General features: G+C 41.2%; 1 protein-coding gene across 2 annotated transcripts; it reads left to right on the top strand.

The window, feature by feature from the left end:
* Window positions 1-235: 235 nt before the first annotated feature.
* Window positions 236-23,668, top strand: ALKBH3 (alkB homolog 3, alpha-ketoglutarate dependent dioxygenase). Of its 2 annotated transcripts, XM_082059114.1 has the most exons (9): window positions 236-377; window positions 1,266-1,378; window positions 2,550-2,584; window positions 4,516-4,563; window positions 6,099-6,202; window positions 7,343-7,431; window positions 10,563-10,772; window positions 19,244-19,342; window positions 19,861-23,668. In XM_082059114.1, the coding sequence occupies exons 1-9, from the start codon at window positions 290-292 to the stop codon at window positions 19,951-19,953; spliced, it is 879 nt and encodes a 292-aa protein (XP_081915240.1). In that variant the 5' UTR covers window positions 236-289; the 3' UTR covers window positions 19,954-23,668. The 2 variants fall into 2 exon arrangements, with proteins under 2 accessions (XP_081915240.1, XP_081915241.1); XM_082059115.1 differs by lacking the exon at window positions 10,563-10,772.
* Window positions 23,669-24,639: the final 971 nt, after the last annotated feature.

The raw sequence follows: 24,639 nt of genomic DNA, 5'->3' as shown, positions 1-24,639 counted from the left end.
GGCGTCTGCCGTGTCTCCGCAGGGCGCCCGGGGCAGGGAACCACCGTGCGCCGCAGCCGCGACAGGGGGCGAGGGCTCGGGCAGTGCCCGCTCAGCCGCCGCCTCGCCCGGAACAGCGTGACGGGCCAGCTGCAGCCGCTGCTCCGGGCGGGACTCTGGGCGCTCAGCAGCCGGCGCGGAGCGGAACTCCCAGCGCGGGCTGCGGCGCCGGCGGAGGCGGGCGGGCGGCGCACCGGGCAGCGCACCGGGAGGGCCGTGCCGGCGTTCCTGCCGGCGAGGAGGCGGCCGCATGACGGAGAGGCGGCAGCGGGCCCGTGTGCAGGGCGGCTGGGCCGGCGGCCCGGCGGGGCGGCTCGCAGGCAAGGCCCGGCTCGCAGGTAACGACCGGCGCCGCGGCAGCTCCTGGCTCTGGCGCGCAGGGGCCCTGTCCGCCGCCCCGCAACCGCCGGGCTCGCAGCGCCGCGAGCGGGCGTCCGGGGCTTGTCAGGGCCCTTCTGTGCCGGCGAGCCCGGTCCCTGCTGCTCCGCCGCGGTGACAGCCGCCTCACCCGCCGTGTCTGGACCGGGGGGGGCTGGGGCTGCCTTGCCCGTGTCCTGCGGGTGGTGCGGAGCGAGGTGCTGCCGCGGGGGGAGGCCCGGAAACAACCGGCACAGCTGCGAAGCCTCTGTCGGCGCGGGGTGTGCGAGCCCGGGACAGGTGTGTGTGACACCCCCGGGGCGGGTCCCCTGACAGAACTTTCTGTCCGTGTGACGGGGCGTGCGAGGCCCCCAGGGGCGGTCTGGTGCTTGGGGGTGACCGACTTGGGCTGTCGGTAGCGCACCCGCCGCAGTGAGTGCGCTGTTGCCGTCCTGGGGCAAGTTGGATGGAACGAATAGAATTTGGTGGAACTAATGTCTCTAATAACTGTTAGTTGTTTTTTCTTCATAAAATGTATCATGTGTCTTTCTTATCATAGTGAAAACATTGCAAAACAGCGCTAGTTGAAAGGGCTGGAGTTTGTGTTTGTGGTAGAATTGAAAGGTCATCCTTTCTGATAAAAGGAGATTTTCAGTTTTGTTTGCCTATGGATAACAAATATATATGTGTAAAAATTCCAGTTTCTATGCAGTTTTTAACTGTTACGTAGTGCAGGTTTCGCTGTTCCCTGGAGTCTCTGCCAGGCAGAGGAAAATACTTCAGAGAATGATTCCATAAGTTCTTCCAAACACTACTTTTTAATGGTGAAATTCTGTTTCATGTGCTCCTTTTTTTTCTCTTTGCTTTAGCACCTGAGGCACCTGTGGCCAGCAGCCCTGCCCCTGCAGCCGCCGGACCAGCATGGAGGAGGAAAGATCATTCTCACACTCAAAAGCAATTTGTCTTTGAAAAGCCGTCAGAGGTAATAATTACACGGCAACTAGAAGAATTTGATTCAACTTGAAATGATGAAAAATATCAGACTTTGAGATTATAGTATTGTGTTTAAAAACAAATGAAAAACTCAGCTGAGCTGAACTTCTTTGGGCTTTTGCCAAGCAGAGTTTGCAACTGTCTTACATGTATGGCAGACAAAGTTATGGTCTCTGTGTTTAACCTCAGACTTCGAGTATTCATTGTATATGTTCGTAACTACCTTTTTTCAGAGAGCCAGAAGAATACCTTCTCCTAAAGAATGATGCAATGTCCTAGGCATAATTTGAGCTTGTTTTTTTCCCTCAGTTGGGATATCTGTCTCATTTGCTACAGGGGAAGAGCATGGGGTTTGGTTTATAGACTTTGCTTCACGTCCTGTCAAGCAGACACAGGATATCGTGCTCTGTGCAATGAGAGGGCAGTTCCTTGCTTGGGAAAAAAATCTTGAACACTTCTCTCTGAGCCAGAAGTGTTCTAAAGGCTGTCCTCTTGGCTTGGAAGGACTGGAGATGGTCTGGGAAGATTCTCTTTTCCCTGTGCCAGAGCCCTGGCATCTACATAATAGTATATTTTGACCCTCTTGTTTGCGCAGCTCAGTGACCGCTTGCATCTCAGCACTCCACTGAGCTCAAAGAGAAGCACAAATCCTTGAGACAACCAGAATGATAATCCAGGCTGGATTAAACTACTGTTTGTGTTTTTTTGGTTTTGTTTAAACAAAAACCAGCTATCTCAAGCTGTGCAGACAATTTTAAAGTGTTAGCTCCTACTGTGTCTGGTCTGTCTTTTGTTTTGCTCATTGCCTGTGGCCTGAGACTTGTTAATCCCTCCTATAGTTGCTCTAGAACTTTACTTCCAAATGGAAGGATAGGCAATTTTCTGGTTGCAGTTGATAAATAACAAGTATTGGAATAATCTAAATAATTTAGAAATTAATGTCCCTTAGGGGGCAGTTGATTGCTAAAAACCACCTGCAGTGGTAGCTGCATTTGAGAGTTTCTGGGATGTGGAGGGAGTGAGTGGGTTGTTTTTCTCACTTACATACTAGTATGCGGCTATATAGGGTCACCAGAGATGGCAGTTAGCTCTCTTTGACTAGACCATGCGAGGTACTTAAAAGTTTAATATTCCTCATGTATTGTCTTGTTACCTTTCAGCTGGAGCGCAAAGTTCCTGAGGCAGGTGTGATAGAGTGAGTACATACTGCTGACTTAACTGTTCTTCCTGTGGTTTTTCTGTCTTGTTGGTCAGTGGGAGTCTGCTGAAAAGTTCCTTCTCCACTTACCACTGCCATGCCTTTGGAAGAGATTTCAATACAGGACATGGACCTTCAGCCCTCTTATCCTGCACTGGATTTATGATCAGGAGGGTCCATGTAACTGTTTTTCATAGCTTTAGTGTAGCTATAGGAGCTGGTAAGAATGAACGACTGGACGTCCTAGATAAGTAGAACTTCAAATATATCTCAAATATATTAACAGTATACATTTTTCTAGAACAGTCCCTGTGTAAACTATGCTGGAATTTACTTGCTCTTATTCAGAAATATAGCTGATAGGGCAGCTCAACATCACTTCCTTTGGAGGTCTGGAAAAGTAGCTGCTAGTGAGTGTTACAGTGAAGCTAGATATTCGTAGATCACTTACACTTTGTGTTGAAATTGGGATCTCAGAATAACTTTACCGTGAAATGTGACAAGGTGTGATGGTGTATGGTGAAGTTACAGGTTTTGAAAATTAAATTTGCTTCAATTTGGTTATCTTGGTAGAATTTTCTTACTTAGAGTTTCCTAAGATGCAAGTTACAGATTCAGCTTTTACTGGAATTTGTGTGTTGTTTTTACATGGAGGAACCTGAGGTTAGTTTTCTGTAGCAGCTTCAGGTGTGATGCTGCGTGAGTATTTGTGCAGAGCAGGCATAATGCAGATGAGATGTTCAGCTGCCCTCCCACTGCCAGCACGGTAGTGGACACTTCATTAAGTAGACCTACTTTTTGTGAGAGATGTTTCTGTCAAGATTAATGAAAAATATTGCTGGAAATAGTTACAGAATTTCCCAGAAGCACCTACGGATTGTAACAGATTTGCATATGTTTTAGCTTGCCATTTCAGTGTGAATGAGACAGCCATATGTTCTTTGCATATTGTTTATGATTAGTAGTAGTAACATAGTATCTAGGTATTAAGTAAATTCAGTATGTTAGAAGTACTTAGAAGTATTCTAAAGGTTCACTAACCTTTCATCTGTTACACTTATTTATGAATCAAATAAAAATATAGAGGAGACAAACCAGATGCTATTCTTATCATGACAGTGTGCTGTAGGTAATATAGTATGGTTTATGCTCTGCATGTGCAATATAGAAGAGATCAGACTCTTCTGTTTATTTAGCTTTCTTAAATACAGCACAATGCAAAACACAGTGTGTGATCATCTCTGAGTTGGTGGAGAAGGAATTCTGGAGAGCATTTAACTCCTGGAGTGTCCTTGGCAAAAAGAGCAGTATAAAGGTTGGAGATAGCTTAGAAGAAAATGAGATAGTAGGTGAAGCAAGCATATTGTACGAGACTAAATAATACTTCATGACAATGCAATTGTAACAGGGAAGAACTGTTTACCCCCTGTACCAGCTACGCTACTTAAAATACTGCTCGTATAACCTGTAACTCAGTTTTGCTGTGTCACACAGATTCATGAACACTTTGCTGTTAGCAGGATGGTGGTATCAGTCATCTGACTGAAAACTGGATTTTGCATCTTCAGTTACACTTATGTTCTTTGTATGCCTAGACAGGGTGCGTTGTGGTGTTGTTTCCTTTAGATTCCCTGTGATATCCCACACTCTAGACCCTTAAAACTGTGTATTGAGCCTTTGGTGAAATGAGAGCAAGGGGTGGGAAGTCCACACAAACTTCTGCAACACCCCTCGCTGCCACACTCTGACCTCTGACTGTCTCCAGAACGTTACTGCTTCCCTTAGTAGTGTGAAGCTTTTTTATTTTCCTTTTTAAAGAGTACTCTCCCTAGTCCAGGCTTACAGCAACTCTAGTCCATGCTGTTCAGTGAATGATAATTTCTTGTTGTTTGTATATCTAATGACTCTTTCCTTTCTTGCATCCTCAGCAAGCCTGGTGTGTATGAGCTCAGCAAAGAACCAAATGGTATTTCTAGGTAAGTGAACTGGATGTTTTTTGAAACATGGTTGTTGCTGTTGCAGAACAAGGTGGTGATACTCAGCTTCCTCAAGTCTAGACTGTGCATGTGGACTCTAGCAGGTGCATGTTGCCCTTCCTGTGTATCTTCTGTTTAGAGTACTTCTGCAAATACTTTTGAGTATCAGGTAGCACAGACGTCCACAGTTTGAGGAGCACCGAGGAGAACCTCTTAACGTCTAATGCTTGCTGCATCTAGTGTTCTCATCTGGAATAAGGAGAAGGGGCTATATCCATTTGTTTCATGATCCAGAGTAAGTTGCTGCTAGAAATTTGGATTAGTATTCCTGTGTTAGCAAGGGTATGATGTCTGTGTGGTGTAGTTAAGAGCAACCAACACCTTTTAGATGTAAATCGGACTTGTTTTAAATTAATCTAATAAAAGCATTTAACTTTAGGCAGATTGGGTAACTTTAGGGTTGTCCCTTTTGCTTACATGCTATGTCTTAATTATTTCAGCTTCAGGACACTTCAAATAAAACCTACTTGTACTGTGATTCCTACTAACTAAAATGCATTTTTTTTAATCTTGCTGACTTAGCTGCAATATCAGTATTAACGCTTTCCTTCTGAATTTGATAGATTTTATTAATAGTGGAAAAATGCCAAGGACAGTAACTTTTTGTGCATTTATTTCAAAGCTTTCATCTTGGTTTCTGCTAAAGCTGCAAATAACGTTTTATACCAATTTGAAAAGTAAAAGCCTTGCACCATCTGGAAAGAGAAAAGATACACAACCAGCTGGCTTATTCTTCTATTTTCTGGAGTTTGTTTTATTAATATGTTGGTGGAATATATGCATTTCTGGAAAGTTAATAATCAGATTTTGAATCTCTTTTAGTACCTTCACTATATATATTCTTATTGCGATGTCTTTGGAGCACTGAATACTCATGAGAGTAACCTTTTGTGAACAGCATTCCTGTTCTGCAGCCCACCACAGTGGCTGGAATTTTAGAATGCTGCTGTTAGTACAGTCAACATATAAAATGTACACATAAAAATTTAAAAATAGGAGAGGTTAAATACTGTAGGGTCTTGTGCTTGGAAAAGAGAGGATAGGATGGCAGTGGTGATAAAGGGCTATCAAATTATCAGTGGCATGGAGATAGTGAATAGAGGGCAATTATTTACTTATGTTGATTGTAGTACCACAATCAGGGCTATGTAATTTATTAGACGTGAAGTTAATAACAAGCAGAGGGATGCCATTTTTCACACAGTATATGGCTGATTGTGGAACTCATAGGATATTGGTGGTGTCATATGTTTTTATAGGTTTTTAAAAGCAATTAGATGTGTTTGATGAGGGGAAGACTGATCAGGAGCTCCTGCTGCCTTCTGTTCTTTCACAACTGCCTTTAGCTGTGGTCAAAAATAGGATACTGGGCTTTGACTTGTGGTCTGATGCATTACATCCTAGAAATCAGAATATTTTATCAAAACATATATAGAAGAGTGTATTATTTCCATCTTTACCTTTTTCTTCCTTAGGATTCATTTGATTCCTGGCTTTATTGACTCAGAACAAGCAGACTGGATGTTTCAACAGCTCCTCCAAGACATACCCTGGGGTCAGAGAACTCACATCAGACAGGGTAAGGGGTGCGTAGACCAACTCTTCAGGTCATTCCCATAGCAAAATCCATGCATTGTTCATCATTGGTTTTAATTTTACATATTACAACTCCTTCACATATTTCCTTCCAGGTTTTCCATGCATATCTGAAGAGTGCTGCTGCTTATTTTTTAGTCTCTATCACAATGTTCCCTGTCTTAAAAATATTTGAATTTTACTGCCTCGTCTGTCATCTCCAGTTCTTTTTCTCACTCTTTTTTTAGATTAAGTCTGTGTTCCATCCCTTCATACTGTCTCCCAGTGATGCTGCAAAAACTATGTTCTTTGAGTCTACTGTTACCAGGAATGTTTTTTGCCTCTTGTACTTAAAATCCCAGCAGAGCACATTTCTTTTCCCTTGTCTTTGCTTATTAGTTCCAGTATGCAGTAAGGAGACTGCAGTTCCGGATTTGCTCACTAAGGGGCACCTGTTGTAGCTAAATTTCTCTTCAGTCAAGAACAGATAGAAGATAGCAGATTAGTTATTGAACAGGGCTGGAAAACGCCTTCAACATCTGTGTTTATTGGCTTGCAATACAGGTACAGTATAATGGAGGATGTTACCTGTCAAGCATGAGAAGTAGCTACCAAGATAGACTTTTCAGAAGTTGAAAGTTCTTTTAACTTGATGTTTGAATTACAGCACAGAGCACACACGTATTTGACAACATATTACTTGTCCAGTCTTGTGACATTCTGTTTCTGTAAAGTCCCATTGATGCCGCAGTCCTTTCCACTTCATCCTTTTCAGTGGATACATCTTGCAACGTATGTCAGTGTGTTGGGCACTGGAACCAGGAGACTATAAAACAAGCCAGAATTATAAATAACATTTCAGTTTCATTTTGCTGTCTTTAACTTGTCCTGTCCCTGCCCTGTCTGGTATAGGGATGAGAAAACTGATGTGATTCCAAGATTTTGGCAAGGTAGTTCCTCTTGCAGAGACAGGCCTTCATTTGAGTTCTTTATGTCAGGCTAAGGATTTTGGGGGGCTGCTTTTTAACTTTAGGTGAGTGTACAGTCCCTTTTTGATCAAGTTTCTTGGAAGAATTACATCATCTTTCCATTTTTAAGCCCTTTAAGGCAACTGAGAAAATCTTCTGTTTTTCTTTTTTTTTAGACGTATCTTTTGAGGAACCAAGGCTTACCTCCTGGTACGGGGAACTTCCTTACACATACTCCAGGATAACAATGCAGCCAAACCCAAACGTATGTATATGATCACAGTTTTCTTTTCTTATAATCTACAAAGAAATCTTTTGCAGAAAATGAGACACAAAAATTCCCTCTGTCATCTCTTTTTATCTAAAGTATCTATCAGCATTTCATTTGTGATCGGCAGCATATTCTAGTGGAATGTGGATGACTTGATAAAACAAGCATTATGAGTGCTTTGACTGAGAGGAGCATGATTTAATTGCTAAATGTTGGCAAAAGGAATCTCCAGAGTTTAATGTTCTGCTTTGGGGTCACCGTAGCTTTGGACAAAACTCTGAGTTGTTCTGTGTGACTTACTCTATGCGTCTTTGTATTGGAGATTGTAATGTACACAGTCATACTGAGATTTATGTTGTAAGGTACAGTAATATCAATTACTGAGATAGTTAGTTTCAGAAACACTTGGATTCAGTAGTGCTTAAATGAGAATGTAGGCATATTGTTGATTCCTATATGAGTGCTATGAAATTCACACACACAACCTGCCTGCTCAGCACCTCTGGATATTATGATGTAATTTCCCATGCTATTTTGAAAGAGTTAAAAACCTTCTGAGTGACTCATGGATGTTTCATTCATGTTCAGTCTCTCTCTCTCTGGCTTCCAACCTTTTGTCCCATTGACCTGTCTTTTGGTATTGCTTTGCTTGAAATTTCCATGGCAGTAGGCTGTAATGTTCTGAACCATAAATTAGTGTGACTGTTGAAGACTGGATAGTATGAGAGAGGTGTCCCAGGTCCCAGAACTGCTGCCAAAAGGGGTACCTCCTAGCAAAGCTCAGTTTGGGAAAAGTGGAAAAGTGTTATTTAACAGGATGAGTTGTGAAGATTTGGTAGTCTCAAAAATACCGTGGTTCAAAAATTCCGTAACCTATGGAATTTGTGGTGGAAAAGTAGACTTTTTTTTTTTTTACTCCTTTGTGGAATATTATTTTAAATTGACTTTTCTAGAACCTGAATGGCTTCAGGGATTGGAAGTGCCTCTTCAGAATCATTCTGCTGTATACTAATGATTTAAATCCAGTTCAGAATTGCCTGTGTGGAGGCCGTTGCTGCTCGGAGGTTGTATAATATATACCCTGAATTCATGGTTTCAGTTCGGTTTGCATGAAGTTCAGAGTTAGCACTCATTGGGCCACTGGCTTCATTCTCTCATCCAAGAGGTCCAAGGCCTAAATCAGTCACACCTGCTGATCCAGTCTTTTATCCCTGAATCATTGTCCTTTTTACCAAAAGGAACTCCACCAGAAACTGGGGTGCAGTGGCAAACTCACGCAGCTGGGAGCCAGCGCTGGCACCGGCTGGTGGCTGCCCGTAGACACACGTACAGGGGGACTACGCACAGATGCTCTGTCCTCTCACTCAGCTTTGTAGGTGGGAGTTCCTGGAGCCTAGAAGAAGCAGTGGATGGTGTAAGAATATGGTTTATATCACAAAAATAGCCTGAGTAAAATGCAGTTTAGTGCACGGCTTGGCCAAAACCTGTTACCTGTTTTGCACACTTGATCTGTACGAGTAAGTACCTTTGTGCCCCTCATTTTTGTTTGGTGAGACTGGGTATGATTGCAGCATCCCAGGTAAAATCCAGTGCTTGTGCCTAAATGATTCTGGTATTAGAAAAATGTTTCTCTGTAAGCAGTGATATAGTTGGTGAAATAGTAATGTTTTGACAAAATTACTTCCATTGCTGCAGGTTTGTAGTGGGCTTCCCACTGAATTGTAAAATTCACCATATGGTAAAAATTCTTGCAGTAACTACTTTTGTGATAGGAATTGAAGGAATCCAGTCCTAGCTGGTCACTGAAAAGTGCTTTCAGTAATTCTTGTTGGCCTCTCTTGTCATTGCATTGCATGGCTTGCACATATCTGCACATTCAGGCAGACCAATTAAAAACTGTAGCTTTTTTGGGGTGTTACTGATTTCCTTACATGTTCCATAGCTGCAAGCTATGTTTATGTATAATTAATTATTCACATGATGCTTAGTCATTGAAGGGGTGACTTAGCTAGAAATACCTCTGATAGAGAAAGATGGTGTGTTGAGGCTCCTACAGTGTAGGCAGTAGGTTAAAAATCTTTTAAACATGGGTATTCATGGAAAGAAGGTGGTGCAAACTCGATTATTAGAGGTGGATACTAGCAACTAATTCCTGCTGTGTATTCCTTTCACCAGCGATGCACTGGGAGATTTGGATCAGTTCTTTATCCTCTCCTGATCTGTGTTTCCGCTTATATAATGGGCAAAAATTCTGGCCTACATTGCTTTGACTTTTTTATATACTTATGTAGTACATAAAAGCACTCATCTGTCAGATGAAAGTCATGATGTAAGTTTATAACATTAAATAGTGATTCACTGGACTGAGTTGTAATGGAATGTGCAGAGCTGCTATGGGCTCAGCAAGATGTTAGCAGAGGGAAGGGTGAAATTCAGGGCCTGTGACACTGGTTCTGTGAACCACTGAAAAGTTATAATGTCAGAGTCAAAACCCCAGGAGCTGGGCTCAAAAGCTGTACTAACAGAGCAGAGACAGAAGGTCGGACTGTGACAGTGTTAGGCCAACTGTTGTCTCTTGTTCAGTGCCAACAGCTGCGGGCAATTGACAGCATGTCATTTAGTCACTGATTAGAACTTTCTGAATGCACTGTGCAAACCAGCAATGGCCAAGTAACTCAGACCCATGTCTGTGTTAAACTCCTCTAGCTTTGCTAGGAGGTTAAAAAAGCAGGTATGCATGGGACAAGTTGCACACTTTTTCTCTCAATAAGAACTCCCAATGTTTACCCATGGTCAGTTCAAGCAGGTTTTACTCTGTCTGCCTTCTCACCTTCCAGTTAATTGGGGTGGATGGCTACATTGGTGTGAAAAGCAAACTGGCTTCATAGTTTTGGAGACTATTTAGTATCGGGTCATAGGTAACATGCATATTTTGCAGAAAGACCATTCCTCAGCTTTACTAAAAATATAGTCAGAATTTTTCAGAGGCATTTGTTTGATTTCAAGTTTATTGTGATAGAGGTGCAGTATATTTTGTTTCTTAGTAGTTTTGCCCTTGTGTCTTGATGGTTATCTGCTGCCAGCCTGCTTTCATAGTATTTACCCTGTTGCTGTGCTGATTACAGTGGCATCCTCTGCTGACCATGCTAAAGGAGCGCATTGAAGAGTTCACTGGCCATACCTTCAACTCTCTTCTCTGCAACCTTTACCGAAATGAGAAGGACAGCGTAGACTGGCACAGTGATGATGAACCATCACTGGGAAAAAATCCCGTCATTGCCTCCCTCAGCTTTGGTGCTACCCGGACTTTTGAGATGAGGAAGAAACCCTCCCCTGTGAGTGTTCATATCACATTCAGAGAGTCCTTTAGTTACTAATATGCTTAGTATTTTCCCTCTGTTTAAAGAACTTAATTACTCAAAGTGTTTAATAGTAGTTAAAGAAAGCACAACTCATAAAGTTCTGTGGAATAAGTGTAGAGATCAAGAAGTCCGTTTCATGGAACGTGACAGCTTGAGAATGGGAATGGCACCACTCAAAGTGCAGCAGTGTAGTGTTGCAGTGAAACTCTAACCTGGGCACTCTTCTGCCCGAATAAGGGCCTTTTCCATAACTTAAACTGAAGTTAGCGATGGTGGAAGAAGGGGCCTTTCACTGTGTAAATGAACCAAAGAATTGACACAATTTTCTTAAACTCAGACAAATATTATGTAGTGACTAGTGTATGTGGGATGAAGAGCAGATCTGACTGCTGTTGTAAGTTAAAATCCTCTTAATAATGTTTGCATTTTGACTTGTGTCTGTTCAGATGGAGGGATAGCGAGCAGAGGGAAGGAGCTCATTTCTTTTCCATAAAATACCAGACACTCGCATCATACTTCGCAGACTAAACAGAAATCATTACTTTGGTATGGAGGCATGTGAGGAATATCCTTTCAGCAATCAGTTGGTGATTTGGTAGCAAATACTCTTTCTAGGTAAAATGCTGTGCTTGAGAATGCTGTGTTTACAAGACAACTTCAAACTTAAATTTTATAATTCACATTTATCCAAGTAAAGGAATCACACATTCCTATGCTGAGAATACTGGCCTCATTTTAGGGTATCCTGCTTCAGATTTCTTTTCTACATGTGTTGTCTTTGGGAAGAAGTTTTCTGTCTACTTATGTAGCTACTTATTCTGAATAAGTAATGCAGAAAGCAAAGGTGATGATTATCAGCCTATGAGAAAACTGTGTGCTGACATACTGAAGTCTGCCCATCAATGGACACCTTGGGTTACCTAGTCATGAACAGCAAAGGTCAGAATTTGAACCAGAAAAGAAATAAATGTTTTGTATTTTTTACCAGTGGTCTAATTTGTAAATCCTTTGTTGTTTGATGGGAATTTAATCCTAGTCCCTGAGCATGAGATCATATAAGCAGTGCATTATATCAGTGAGCATAACATGAGTAAGTATCTTTGACGTTGTGATGATAATAAAATGTCAGCTGGAAAGTTCATTCCTCTGGGAAACTGTAAATGATGTTTGGATTTATTTCTAGAAGTGCATGTGATCCCCTGTGATGTATCAGAATCAAAGCCACTTAGATTTCAGAATAAACTTTGCTGTTTCCCTCCTAAAAATCAAACCAGTTCTTGACCAAGATGTCTTTTTGTTCTGTTTTCTATTTCCTGAAAAGACACCTACTATGAGCAAAGGAGGAAATTCAGTCTGCTGTTTATAACTGGCCACCACCTTTGATGTATACTGCACGATTTCTTCTGTTTTCTTTCTGAGATGGATGATTTCCTATAGATCTGTCTCTCAAGCTCTTCTCATTTTTTTCAGTGCCTCTGATCTGATATTTCTCACTAGCTGAGTGTTGCTACCTATGAAGTGTCTTCCTTTTGCAAGCGTGACATACCTGTTTCTAAGGTGTGATCCCCATGTGCAGGGTGATCTTTGAATAAGTTGTTACTAACTGCATCCTGTGCCTAAGGGAACTCGTACTTAATAATTATATGGCACACATTATGTATTCTTTGCACATTCCCAAAGCCTGCAATTTTCTGAGAGCATCCTATGACACTAGATGGTTTGCCAAGTGGGAGTTACAAGAGGCTCTGATGGAAATTACAGCCTTTCAGGATGTACCACTAAAGAAGTAATTTTCATACTCTATTGTAATGTAGCATTCGCTCTTTCATTAAGTTAAAGTTGATGGTAGATGTTTGAAGTTTGATCGTTACTTTGTTCAAAAGCAAGTTACAGCAAGAGGAATGTAGGCTAGGGAAACGGGATTCAGATTAACAGTCATCACAGGCATTCCGTCTCTCCCTGGTTTGTGATCTCTCAGGGTCAGTACAGTGGGTACAGAGTTAGTCTTCACTGAGGAGGGAAGGGGAAAGTAAATCCTTCTCCTCCCAGAATTAAATCTGTTTGAGGACCATCATTCTAGTATTGCAGATTCTAGAGTTTCAAAGGCCTTCATTTCCCTCTGTTCTTGTAAGTGCTTTTTAAGCATTCTTAGATGAAAGGTGGAAAGATGTAATGAAAATAGAAGATGAGAAATACTATGGTAGTGGCTCACTGTAGATAAATGGTACTGGAAAAAAACCCTAAAGCAGTTGCCTCTGTGTGATCATGTATTGGGTGCAAAACACTAAGTACCACAAGTCAGGTGACATTGTGTAGGGCTATTGAAGAATACTAGATCAGAGCCTTCAGAGACTTCAGTTCATGTTAGTATCTGTACAAATATTTTCTGTATTGTATCTTGAAATGTGGATGAACTTGTGAGAGAATAAAATCGTGTTTCTCTATCTGCAAAGAAGACCAGTACTGTTGGTGGATTGGGTTTTTTTGTGCATGTTTGTGTGAATTTTGACACTCATCTGGTAGGAATTTGGTGGTGTTTATATAGGCTACTCCAAACCTGTCACAAAGTGAAATCTTTCTATCCTTTCTGTGCGTTTTTCCTTGGCAAAAAATGGAGGGAGTGGTGGGGCAAAAAAAGTTATGTAGGTGCAAGTGGTATTTTTTTTCCTGGAAATTGTTCTAGGATATGGGGAAAGAAAGGTTCAGTCCTCTGTTTTTCTTTTGGTGAGTACTGTACTGGATGAGTAAGTGTTCATCATATAATAGATGGTAAAGGAGTGCAGAGAAGTGCCTAGTCAATTTGAATCTGCACTAACAAGCATCCCTTGTGGATAAGTAGAAATAATTCTTACTCAGATTTCAGCCCAGTGCATGTAAAAAAGCTACAAATACATCTCAGGAGTAAATTCCCCACTGGCATTAAGGAGACTTTTCATGGAAATTAACACAATGCCTGAAACTGTACTCGCTAGAGTTTTTATTTTTAAGCATTCTTTCTTCTAAATACTGCCTTTTTGCTTTATTTGGACCTGTCGTGTGGTTGTAGCTGATATTTTGCCTTTAATTTAAATGGTTCCTAGAGTGTTTTGGATGCCTACTTGGTAGTTCAAAGTCTACAGTGAAGTGATCTGGTTTGTTTTATTTTCTATTTCTAGTTCCAGTAAATTACTTAAACTTTTTCTTTCCTCCTGGTCCCCCCCATTGCTGTAGCTCCTGCCAACACCAAAACCAAGAGGCAAATGCTTTGTTTTGGTGCTGTGGTTCATACATAATTCACACATAATCTGTTGGTTTAGCCAACAAGTCCTCTTGTAGTTGTCCACATCAGACCTGTTGCCTCTGCAGCACTGTGACCTCCTCCTGTTCTCCCCTCAGCCTCAGGGCCCCTGTCCCACTCACACATGGCTTAATTGTCCTACTCTGGAGGAGCTGATTTCACTGTCTTACATGGGTCTTTCTGATAGTCTCACCACCATTTTTGCTATTGCTTATCACTGCTCAACTCAGTGAGATAATGCCAGGTTATCTGATTAAGTCTTTCTGGAAGCTGGGTGTGAAATGTTAGTTCAGGGGTGAAGGGTGATACCTGGTGTCCCGCTAATCTCCCAGGTCCCACTGGGAGCAGCTCTGCAGCAGACGTCTGGGTGACCTGAGGACCAGTTTGGTACAGTTGGCCAACAAAGTGCTGTGTGAGCTGTGGATGCAGTTAGAAGGGCAGCTGTCAGGTTGCTTGTCTTCCGTCAGTAACCAAGGAAACTGCTGGGTGCTGGGAAGGGAGGCAGCTTCATGCATGCGTCAGATAATAGCAGGATGTTCATGGTGTTCTCAGAATCAGCCTTCAGATGGGTCTGTCCTTCAAATGAAACACTAAAACGCAGTCCCTTTCTTCTGTCCTTGAGTAGCTGTTCTAGCAGAAGTGAAAGATCTCCCAGTACTGAAAACAGCAAATAACCCTTCATGTCCTGACAGGCCTAATTAAAGACGAACGTGGGAATATATGGAGCACAGTAGAAACTGACGCTTGGATCAGGACGAGGAAGATTGAACTTTTAGATTGGCATGAAGCAGACTTGCAAACAGCAGTGGCTTGCAGAGGAGGAGGAGGAGGTGTCCACCAGGACTGGCAGGACTTGAGGAGCCATAGACAAGCAGACTGGAAGATGTGGGTGCTTCAGAGCTGCTGCACTTGCAGTCTGCTGGGTCAGCTGCAGCAAGACTGAGGGAGTTTAAAATAGTCCTGTGGAGGCGGGCATGTGAATTACGTGAGGAAAGGGCAGTATGACCGATACTCATTCTTTCTGAATCCATAAAGAAAAGAGCTGCAGTGAGGATTTCACCAGAGGCAGTGAGAATAAACAAGTAAAAATGCAGAAGTATTGATAGATAAGCTCACTTTATTAGAGGAGGGTGTTTCCGCAGCTGGTGGTAGAGGAGTAAACTGGAAAAGAAGGACACAAGCAAGATGGAAGTCTGAAAAATGTGAAATTAGTAGTGTTGTAAGGATAATTCTTTTTGTAATGTGTAAATAGATAAAGCAGAAGACTAGAAGCCAGCAGCCTCCATGAGAGCTTCTGACTTTAGCCTTGAAAAATAATTTTGCATCATTTGTATGTGTAACTGCATTATTATTTACACATTTCCATTTACTTTTCCTTACTATAGAAAATGCTTCCACACTATACAGAACCCATTTCCTACTACCATTTCAATAAACTTTTCTGAGACTTAAAAAGCAAACTTAGCTGATTTATGTACATTTATACTAGATTTTTTTTCTTTTTCCTACCTTCTTGATTTTGATAGCATTTTAAGAAGAAAACCTTGATGAAGCCCTGGAATACATACAGATTTTATATTCACAGCTTCCCATCAACTCATGCTGAAGTTTCCTCACTTATTAACTGTATTTACTTGAGTATTTTTTAAATTAAAAACCAGTTTTAGCTAGTGTACTTGGACACTGTAAAGTGTCGATTGTATTAAATGTGCAACTCAAGATTATGAAAATTCTAATATACTAAGAGGCAGAATAGTTGCTTTACTTGACCTGTTCTTGGAAGCAGCTGGTTTTGTAAAACATACATAGAGTTACAAATTGACCACATAGAAGTTATCCTGTGCGTTTCTTTCCGTGTTTGTTGTCAGTATTTTAAAAAAGTATTTTCCTCCTTGGATGTCAAAAATTAATTTCCTTCATAAACTTCTTGACCTGTGAAACTCTACTGAGTTTTCTGAATGTCTAACATCAGCTCTAGAGATAAAGTTCTGAAATGAGATTGGGTGGACAGTGTTAGTAACATGTAAGACAATAGAAAAGTTTTGTGTAACTGCACCGGCTCTGCAAAACCAATTGACATAAAGATTTCTTTTTCTAAGTAAAACTAAGCTCAGAGATTCCCCATTTAAAGCAGAAAGTAACTACTGCTTTTACACACTGACTTTCCTAAGCCAAAATGATGTTTCCTCCTAAATAATTTATCTTAGAATTCCTTTTTAATCAAGATGAGCAAGAGATAAAAATAAGTCCACTGTTGTCCGTCCACCAGGTGAAATGATGTAATCCTGTGAAACAGAGAACAACCATGCAATGATATTTCTCTGCTTTTCATCAGCGGTCATGTTTACAATTTTTGAAATTTTTTCCTTCTTTCCTCTGAAGTTGAAGAAAATGTTTTTGGCATTACACTTTACTCTTAATAGAGCAAGATAAATGGCTAATAATTCTAGAAGCTTAAAAGTACATTTTACATTGTCTTTACAAAGAATACATGTTACAGATGATTCCAAGTGCCTTCAGCACTCCCTGATTCCAGAGGTTTAATGAGCTTAATTCATCACTGGTGCAGCCCTGGGCCCTTAGGTATCCCCAAGAAGTGCACAAATCCAGAACTGCCAGTCAGTGCTACCCAATTGCATAGCCTTGTTCTATCACATGGCGACTTCTGGTCCCAGACATGAACAGAAAGCGGCAAATGTGCAAATATATAGTCAGTTATATCAAGTGATGCTTTTTATTATCAGGAATTGATTTGACCTCAACCAGGCTCTTCGCATTTTAGAGGATTTGCAGTCTTCTCTTTATCTTAATCTTTTTTACACCTCCCCACCCCTAGTTGTTCTTTTGAAAACTGGGCTGTGTTTTAAGTCCAAGACATAATCTTCCCAGTAGCTGAGACTTTGCCTCGTTTTCAGCAAACCTTGATCTTTAAAAAAGACAAACATGCATCAAGTTTGGCCACTGCAAAATTAAGCTTCAAGGAAGTTATTTAAGATTTTGTAAAATGTGAATTTTTTTGTAAAAGCAGTAAAATGTGTTGGATGAGAGCTGTTGGATCTTTTAATGGTTCTCAGAAGACTGTGTCTGCCTTTTTATGACCTGTTAATGTTTTCTTGTAGCTGCCAGGTCAGTGCAGAGCCCTGTACGTTTTCCTGAGTCGCTCAACATACAACTGATGCCTGGTGGTCTTGTAACATTTGGTTCTGTTTCAGAAACTCCAGACTTGTGTCAGTGTGAAGCAGCTGTACCTGCACCTCAAGCTGGGTTAAATCTTAGTGATAACTCCATTTTCTGAGTCATAAGTCTTCTCTTATATATATATATATATATATATATTTTTTTTTTTTTTATTTTGGTCCCCCTCCAAAATACAGTTTCATTTTATGTGACAAATGCCACTCTGGTAGTAGCAGGTTTTCTTGAGTCTGGAGTAATTGCTGCCTTCAGCTGGGTCTGAAATAATTGACCACTGCCTCTTCCTAAACACTCAGCAAGTGTGACTTCAGGAGTCCATTATAAGAAACTGGTAGAGAAGATACTGTCTAGTTAAAGAATAAAAAAACCCGAAGCATTTGTTCAGCAACAGTCCATGATGTATGGTCCCTTGCAGGAGCACCATCATGCTTTAGAAGCTCAGACCTGGCCTAATTATTTTTTTCTCATCTCTTTGTAGTTTCTTTCCAGAACAGATAACTAATTTGGTGATCTCTTTGGAAAAAAGGCAGTATCTGCTTCTAGAGGCAGTGGTACAATAACAATATGCATTCAGGCTATCCGTTTGCTATATGCAGTATGCTCAGAAAAAGGTTAACCTCGTACTTGTACAATGTAAAGACAGAAACTGTCGTACCCTTTTTTTTCAGTGGAGGACATTTATTATCCACTTTATCTATGGCTTTCTGTAATTTAAAAATAAAAGACCTCTTGAGCCCCTTCCTTTTCAACACTAATTAAAATACTACTCTAACTGCCCTTTTCTCTGAATGAACCCCTGTATTTTGCAGGTGATTTTCTGTCTGGAACCTGCCTAAATTCCTCATTTCAGAGAGTTGCTTTCCACTCACCCTGGAGAGCTCACAAAGTTGGTAATAGAGATCTATAAAAGGCAAAATATATACTGCCATTCTGTATCTGGGGAAAATCCTGGTTTTTCCATTCACATTTCAATGAATAATCCAAGTGCCAGCATTAAGTAGGTAAGATGTTAAATGGAAGTTGTTCAAGATTTGCAGCATTTTTTTCTGCAGCTGTTGAAGGCTAAAAATCAGAAAATATTAAAGGAGTACACAGAGCATGGTAATACCTGCCCATGTGGCATTCTGGCAGATCGTTCATGACAGGCATAGTATGATTTCCTGGTGAGGTTCCTGTCATAATTGACAAAGAGAACTGTATTGGCATAATAGACGTGCCCGAGCACTTTGACTTAGCAGTGTATTAGTCTTATTTAAAATGGGACCGGATGGTGCAAAGCAACAGAAAGTTGCTGTTCCCACAAATGTGGCATCTGTGAGACTAATACTGCAGTGTTACTAAGTCCAGTTGTATTTGTACTTAAAAAAAAAAAATGTTGTATGTAATCTGAAGACTTAACAAAAGTTCACAAATTACTTGTGTTCTAGTTTAGCGGTCTGTTTTATTTAATGGTGATAAAATTTAAGACTGTTTTACAAGGTACTGTAGAAAAAAGAGATTTTTTAAAAAAGTTATTAATCTAGCAGATAATACTACACCAACATGAAATGTCCTAAACAAGACAAAGTCAGAATAGAAGGAAGACATGTACTTTTGATGCAGTAGGTAACTGTTGCAGTCAGCACGGCTGTCACAGAATGTCTCTGCAACAGAACTGTTTATTTCAAGAGTGGATGTTTCCAAAAGGTGTGTAACCTCACTCCAGAATTTTGTACTAGGTGTAGGAACTGGTTGTTGAACTTTATCTGTGTTGTACAGGCAGTGAGACACAATGGCTTCTTTAATCCTTAAAATGCTCAGCTGCTGAACTCTCTATGAAATATGGTGACAGAGGGGGTTAGTTAGACTTCTAGATCTTGTAAGAACTTCCTTTCTTCCTTTCCCATCACAGCTTTTTAAGCTCTGCTATAGAGAACTGGTTTTCTTCCAAATGCACATGCCTGTTTCTTCAGTGTCTAATGTTTCTTTTTAGGAAGAAAATGGGGACTATACTTACGTAGAAAGACTAAAAATCCCACTTGATCATGGGACTCTGCTGATGATGGAAGGAGCTACTCAGGAGGATTGGCAGGTAAGAACTCCTTGACATCATTTGTGTGCTTTTCTTGCAGTGTAGTTTTCTAAATACGCATGAGGCACTCCCATAAAGGTATGGGGCATTCTGCTTCCAGTGACACAGTTGTTTCCCACCACATTAATATTGTTTTCTGCCTCAGATTTTCAAAGCACCCACAGAAACAATTGCTTTTTGTTCTACTGCTAAATGATGTAATAGGAATCAGCTTAGATGTTCCAGCATCTAAGTTTGGCAATGAAGGTTGCAGCCTGCAGCTGAAGGAGCAAAATCAGTTTAGGAACTTGGAATAGAAAATAATTGCAACTTAATTTAACAAGTCTACAAAGACCCTTTGTTTCCAGTGGCCCTGAGCAGTCAGAACATGAATTTTTTGCCTTACCTAAATGTTTAGAAGTGTTAATAAAAAGCCATCACAGGAAGTGAAATGGAGGTTTCTTACATTGTTTGATTAGCTGTATTTAAATACACAAGGTCATGCTGCTTTTTTTTTTTTTTTCTGATGTTGCTTACAGCATCGAGTGCCTAAAGAATATCATTCTAGAGATGCACGGATAAACTTGACCTTTAGGATCATTTATCCAGAGCCTGATGGAGTTTGGAAGTGAGGAGGCACTTTGGGCATCGTTGGATATAAACCCACAGCAGATCCATAACTTTGGATTGCTACAGATGTAAAGAAAGACATACAGGAAGAGTTCTGTGAAATATCTGATGAGGAAAAGAATGTCATGAAGGTCTTTGATAATCAGAAGCTGCCTGTGTTATGTGGACAGTGCTGGTTTGTTTTCAGCAATGGTATGATACTAAATCACAGACTTAAAGTTTATGAAATAAAACAATGATCATTCTTAAAAGAACGCAAAACACATGAAAGATCTGAGAGACACCGACTGGAGCAGAAAGATGCAGTGAGCAGTTATTTTTGCACCTTCTCTTGTCTCATTTTCCCCCTAGGTAGTGATCTATGGTCTAAGTAACGACAAGGCAGGAATCTCTGATATAAAGCCAACTGTATTTGTGCTGTGTGTACAGAAATGACAAAGCTGCACTTAATGCTGACCTCTGAGTGTTCCTCACTTCACCATGGGGCAGTGCATTACTTTTTATCTTCAGGTTGCAAAGTCTTTTCCAATGAAGCAGTCAGTTTCATTATTTATATAACTACTTGAATTATGCCAATGTCTAGTAGAAGGGAGGGTCAGGGCTCCCTTCTGCTATGCACTCTGTGGTCAGACTTTATCCTGTTTGTCCGTGCAGTCAAGACAGACAGAGGGAAACAACAGAGACACCTTAACCGTGAGCCTTATCAGCCAGGTTGAAGCTGCCCATTGCTGGAGTATTAACAGTTCGCCATCCCTGCTGGCTTAAAACTGGTTACCTTTGTGTCATAGGCAGGAAAATAGACACAAAGACATGAAGAACATTACTTTCAGAATTTGCTAACAAATTCTTAGTTTCTTTTTTTTGTGTTTCTTTTTAGCACAACTAAGTTGTGGCTTCCAGTGGTTTCAGGTTGGACAGGAAATGTCAGCATCTCTAAAAATTAGGCTTGTGCTGCCAAATTTGATTCCCAGAATAACTGGTTCAAAGATTTGGACTCAAATTATTATAACCACAGTGTCAGTCAGTTGCAAAGCTACACCAAGTAGAGTGTCGTAGCACCAGCTGTAGTGCTCAGTCTGGTCCTGTTGCTCCTCGGTGAATGCATATTGCATTAAAGAATATTACTTGGAGGGTTATCTCTCGAACCTCTGCTGTTACAGAGAAGCAGTCAGCAGCTCAGACCTGATTCTAGGTTGACTTGATGGGATTCTTCAAACTTGCCTGCCCTAGGGACGTCTCACCTGTTGGTAGGAACCAGTGAGCTGGTAACTGCTGTCTGGATGGTAAGTCAGGTGCTGCCTGCATGGTTAAGTTCTCGCTGCAGCTAAATGACATCCACAGTACTGGATCAACACACGGGTTTGGTAATCTGTCTTCACTTTCTGCCTGAAGTACGATCCAAGCCTGGGTAAATACTCTGTGACTAGGAACAGGTTCACAAGCCACAACCTAGTGTCCCGCCTCAGTGCTAATATAACTTGTTGTTTAGAAAATATCCGTCTTTTAATGGCCAGCATTTGCTGTAGTTTAAAATTCTTACTTAATGAGCGCAGTCAAGTTATTAATACTGAATTATGCCTATGTTTTAATGATGACCTGAAGGACGCACTGTCGGGTCATTTCAATCTCTTTGCTCTGAAATTGGGCAAAATAATTTTCTTTGTATATCAAACAACTCTAGAAGCAGCTTCTCTAATTGAAGCACCATACAGCTTTTGAAATAGCTTATTCTTCTAAAATGAATGAATGTTATTAGAAAATTTACTTCGTTATCTAAGAATGTCTTTACTTTCATCTCAGTTTGTATAGAAATGTGTTTTGTGAGTATTTTAAATGTTAATTCCTTGCATGCGAATCTGAGATCCAGGCTCTGTGATGTGTCTCCTGAGAATGAGTGTTAAAGGAGGCAGACACTTTCACGTTTACTTTCCTTGGGTAACTGGAGCTGCGTGCACATCCCTGTGTGTGTGCAGAGCTTTGGCTGTGCTGACAGAGCATGGTTGTCCTTCACCGAGGGGCAGTGCTAATTTCTTCAGGTGTTCTGACAAGACTTTATCAGTTGGTACAAGCTACATTTATTTACACTGTGTTAAGAGCAGTCATGCCTCAAGAGACAGTAGAAGATGGGGACTAGACAGAAACTTTTAACCCCCTCAAACCTCAGCCTATGGAAATTGCAACTTATTTGGATTCAGTGGAGCTGTGGCACATAACTGATGGTGGGGCTCTGCAGGCTGATACTGCTGCAGAAGAACAGTTTTTCTCTTCCTTTCTCAGTTCCAATTTATAATGTTAGCAAATTGTTTTTTTAGTTTCTTTGCTTCCTTTGACCTGGAGAAGACCAAGGTTTCAATTCCAGGAATAGAATTATTTGTAAGAGAAATGCTGTATGCTATGGAGCTCTCTTGGGGTGATACCCTTTTGTTGCTGGTGTCTGCTGTGTGCTGCTCGCTCTCATGTGCTGGCTGTGCTACTGCTCACATCCTGATCTGGTTGACAGTGGAGAGAAGGCACGTGGCGTTGTTCCTCCCCCTGTCCTGAGTGCCCTGGCTGCAAGAGGAACAGTTGGCAAAGAGGTCAAGTTTCTTTGTCAGCTGGGAACTTGTGGGTCCTTCCTTCCTCCCCCCACCTCCTCCAAAAAAAGTCACCTAGCCAGGTGGCCCTGGATTGCAACCTCCTGCCTGCTGGGACAGCAGGAAATGGCTGAGAGCAGAGGAGATTCCAACCCACATCTCCTCAGGAGAGCTCCCTGCAGGGACATTTTTCCTGTAGGCAGAAATTTGCTCCTGAGTGCTGCAAGCACTCTTACAGTTCTCAAAATGAATGTGCGCAAGAGTGCTACCCAAAAGATTTATTTTCCACTGATAAGGCTTTCTTCCTTCTCAAGACTGTTTGACTGTACAATGTTCCCAGCCAAAAGCTTTTTGAAAAAAGGTTTAAACTCAGAATTCATTAGATTACTTTAAAGTAAAATAGATTTTTTTATTTGAAAACAAAGGTTTATATGTACACAGAGCATTTGGGGGGGGTTGGAGGGCAGCAGGTTGCCTGGGGTTTTTGTTTCTGCTGCCATCACCAGACTTCCTAATCTAAGCCTGTCCATACAGGGTAGTGGAGCAGGTGCTAAGAGCTGCTTTGCCTTCAGAGCACTTCTGAATTTTATCTTCCATGTTGCCTGTATTCCTCATGTGTCTCCAAAACTGTGTCTCACAGCCTTTTACTTTCCCCTCTCACTCCCATTTTCATTGGTTCATATTTATCTCTAGTTACCTCTCGTATGCTCCCTGCTGCAGGCGTGATGATTTTTTTAATGTAGAAGGTATAAACTGTGGGTTTACTTTTTTTCCTGTTTCTTCATCCTGAAATGTTATTTTTCTGCAGAATATGTGTGTTTCTTTCAAGAAAAGCTGAAAAATTGCATTGCTCAAAACTGTTCATTGTCTGTGGGTCTCAAATAGTTTGAATCTACTAGTTACCCCAGTTACGATTCCCTTTTCCAAACTAGCCATCACCTTTTCCAAAACGTAATGGCCCTCAGGCTGGATGCTGAGGAGCAAATGAATGGAAGCTGTCCTTGGTAAGGATGGGTAGTGGCCTCCCACCCCCAGGGACCATGCAGGATGGAGCTCTTCAGATAAAAGGGCAACTGGTTCAGTCAACACCATGTAACCATTCATTTAACACCTGTATAAACAACGACATTATTAATTAACCATAGTGGTGTCAGGAATTGCTCTGTCTCCATGCTACTTGCAATAGTTATTTAATCACAGAATACTTGAATATTCAAGCTCAAACTCTTGATGAGATTAGATTATATCTGATTGAATACCATACTGTTGGGCTACCCCAGGTTGATCTGAGCACATGCCATTTAAATTCAATAGCAAAGTTTTTTGTGGGGTTGGTTTTTTTGTTTGTTTGTGGTTTTTTTTTAGGAAATAAGACCTAACTCTTTAGGATGTTCAGCTTTGGTTAGCTTTGAAGTTGTAGATAATTTTATTCTAGCTATATATTTTCTACTCATCATGACTGATGGGCTTAGCATGGCTCCATATAGTGATTTATAGCTACAATAGTAATTAGGAGACAAGGTGCCAGAAAGGGGTTAAAAAACCCAGAATTTTCATACCATAGTATTGGCAAAGTACAAAAGACTGTTCTCCTGGGGTTTGCGATAGAAGAGGTATGACGGGTGCTGCGAATCCATAATGCCTCCTTCTCAAGTGCTGCTACTATTGCCTTAACTAAGAAGCATTTAACACCCACTTTGCCTTTTCTGGTCATAAAATTTTCAGAGTGGATACGAAATCTGCCTCACTATGCTTTGTTTTCAAAGTGCTGCTTTTCCATCCTTGAAGTTTCCATAGCAACCTGGGCCATTTGTTTAAATTGGATCTCACTGGCCTGTCCTCCCTGCACCTCACTTCTGCTGAGATCTTGCAGGTGTCCTCTCCTCTTGTTGGCACGCCCAGGGTGACTTGGAAGGGCTCTATGGGGGCTCATCAGCAGCTGGATACAAGGGCGCTGGCCCTTTCCAGAGGGCCTTTCACTCAGCAAGATGACAGATGGGTGATTTCTCCCCTGTTGCCCTATTTGATTTACCTCGTTCTCCTTCTGCATAATGTTCAGTGTGGCTTTGGAGTTTTTTCAAGCTCCCTAGAAGAACAGGTTAGCTGGCAGGTCTT

This window comes from Streptopelia decaocto, assembly GCF_964273445.1.
Source record: "Streptopelia decaocto genome assembly, chromosome: 7".
Classification (NCBI taxonomy): domain Eukaryota; kingdom Metazoa; phylum Chordata; class Aves; order Columbiformes; family Columbidae; genus Streptopelia; species Streptopelia decaocto.
The sequence above is the reverse complement of the archived record's forward strand: the minus strand, read 5'-3'. Positions and strand labels throughout refer to the sequence as shown.

Excerpts from the sequence above, each read along its gene's own strand:
- ALKBH3 (XM_082059114.1), top strand. The coding sequence starts at position 290 with ATGACGGAGAGGCGGCAGCGGGCCCGTGTGCAGGGCGGCTGGGCCGGC. Across the intron at positions 378-1,265 it reads AGGCAAGGCCCGGCTCGCAG|CACCTGAGGCACCTGTGGCC; the intron begins GTAACGACCGGC and ends TCTTTGCTTTAG. Across the intron at positions 10,773-19,243 it reads TGAGGAAGAAACCCTCCCCT|GAAGAAAATGGGGACTATAC; the intron begins GTGAGTGTTCAT and ends GTTTCTTTTTAG.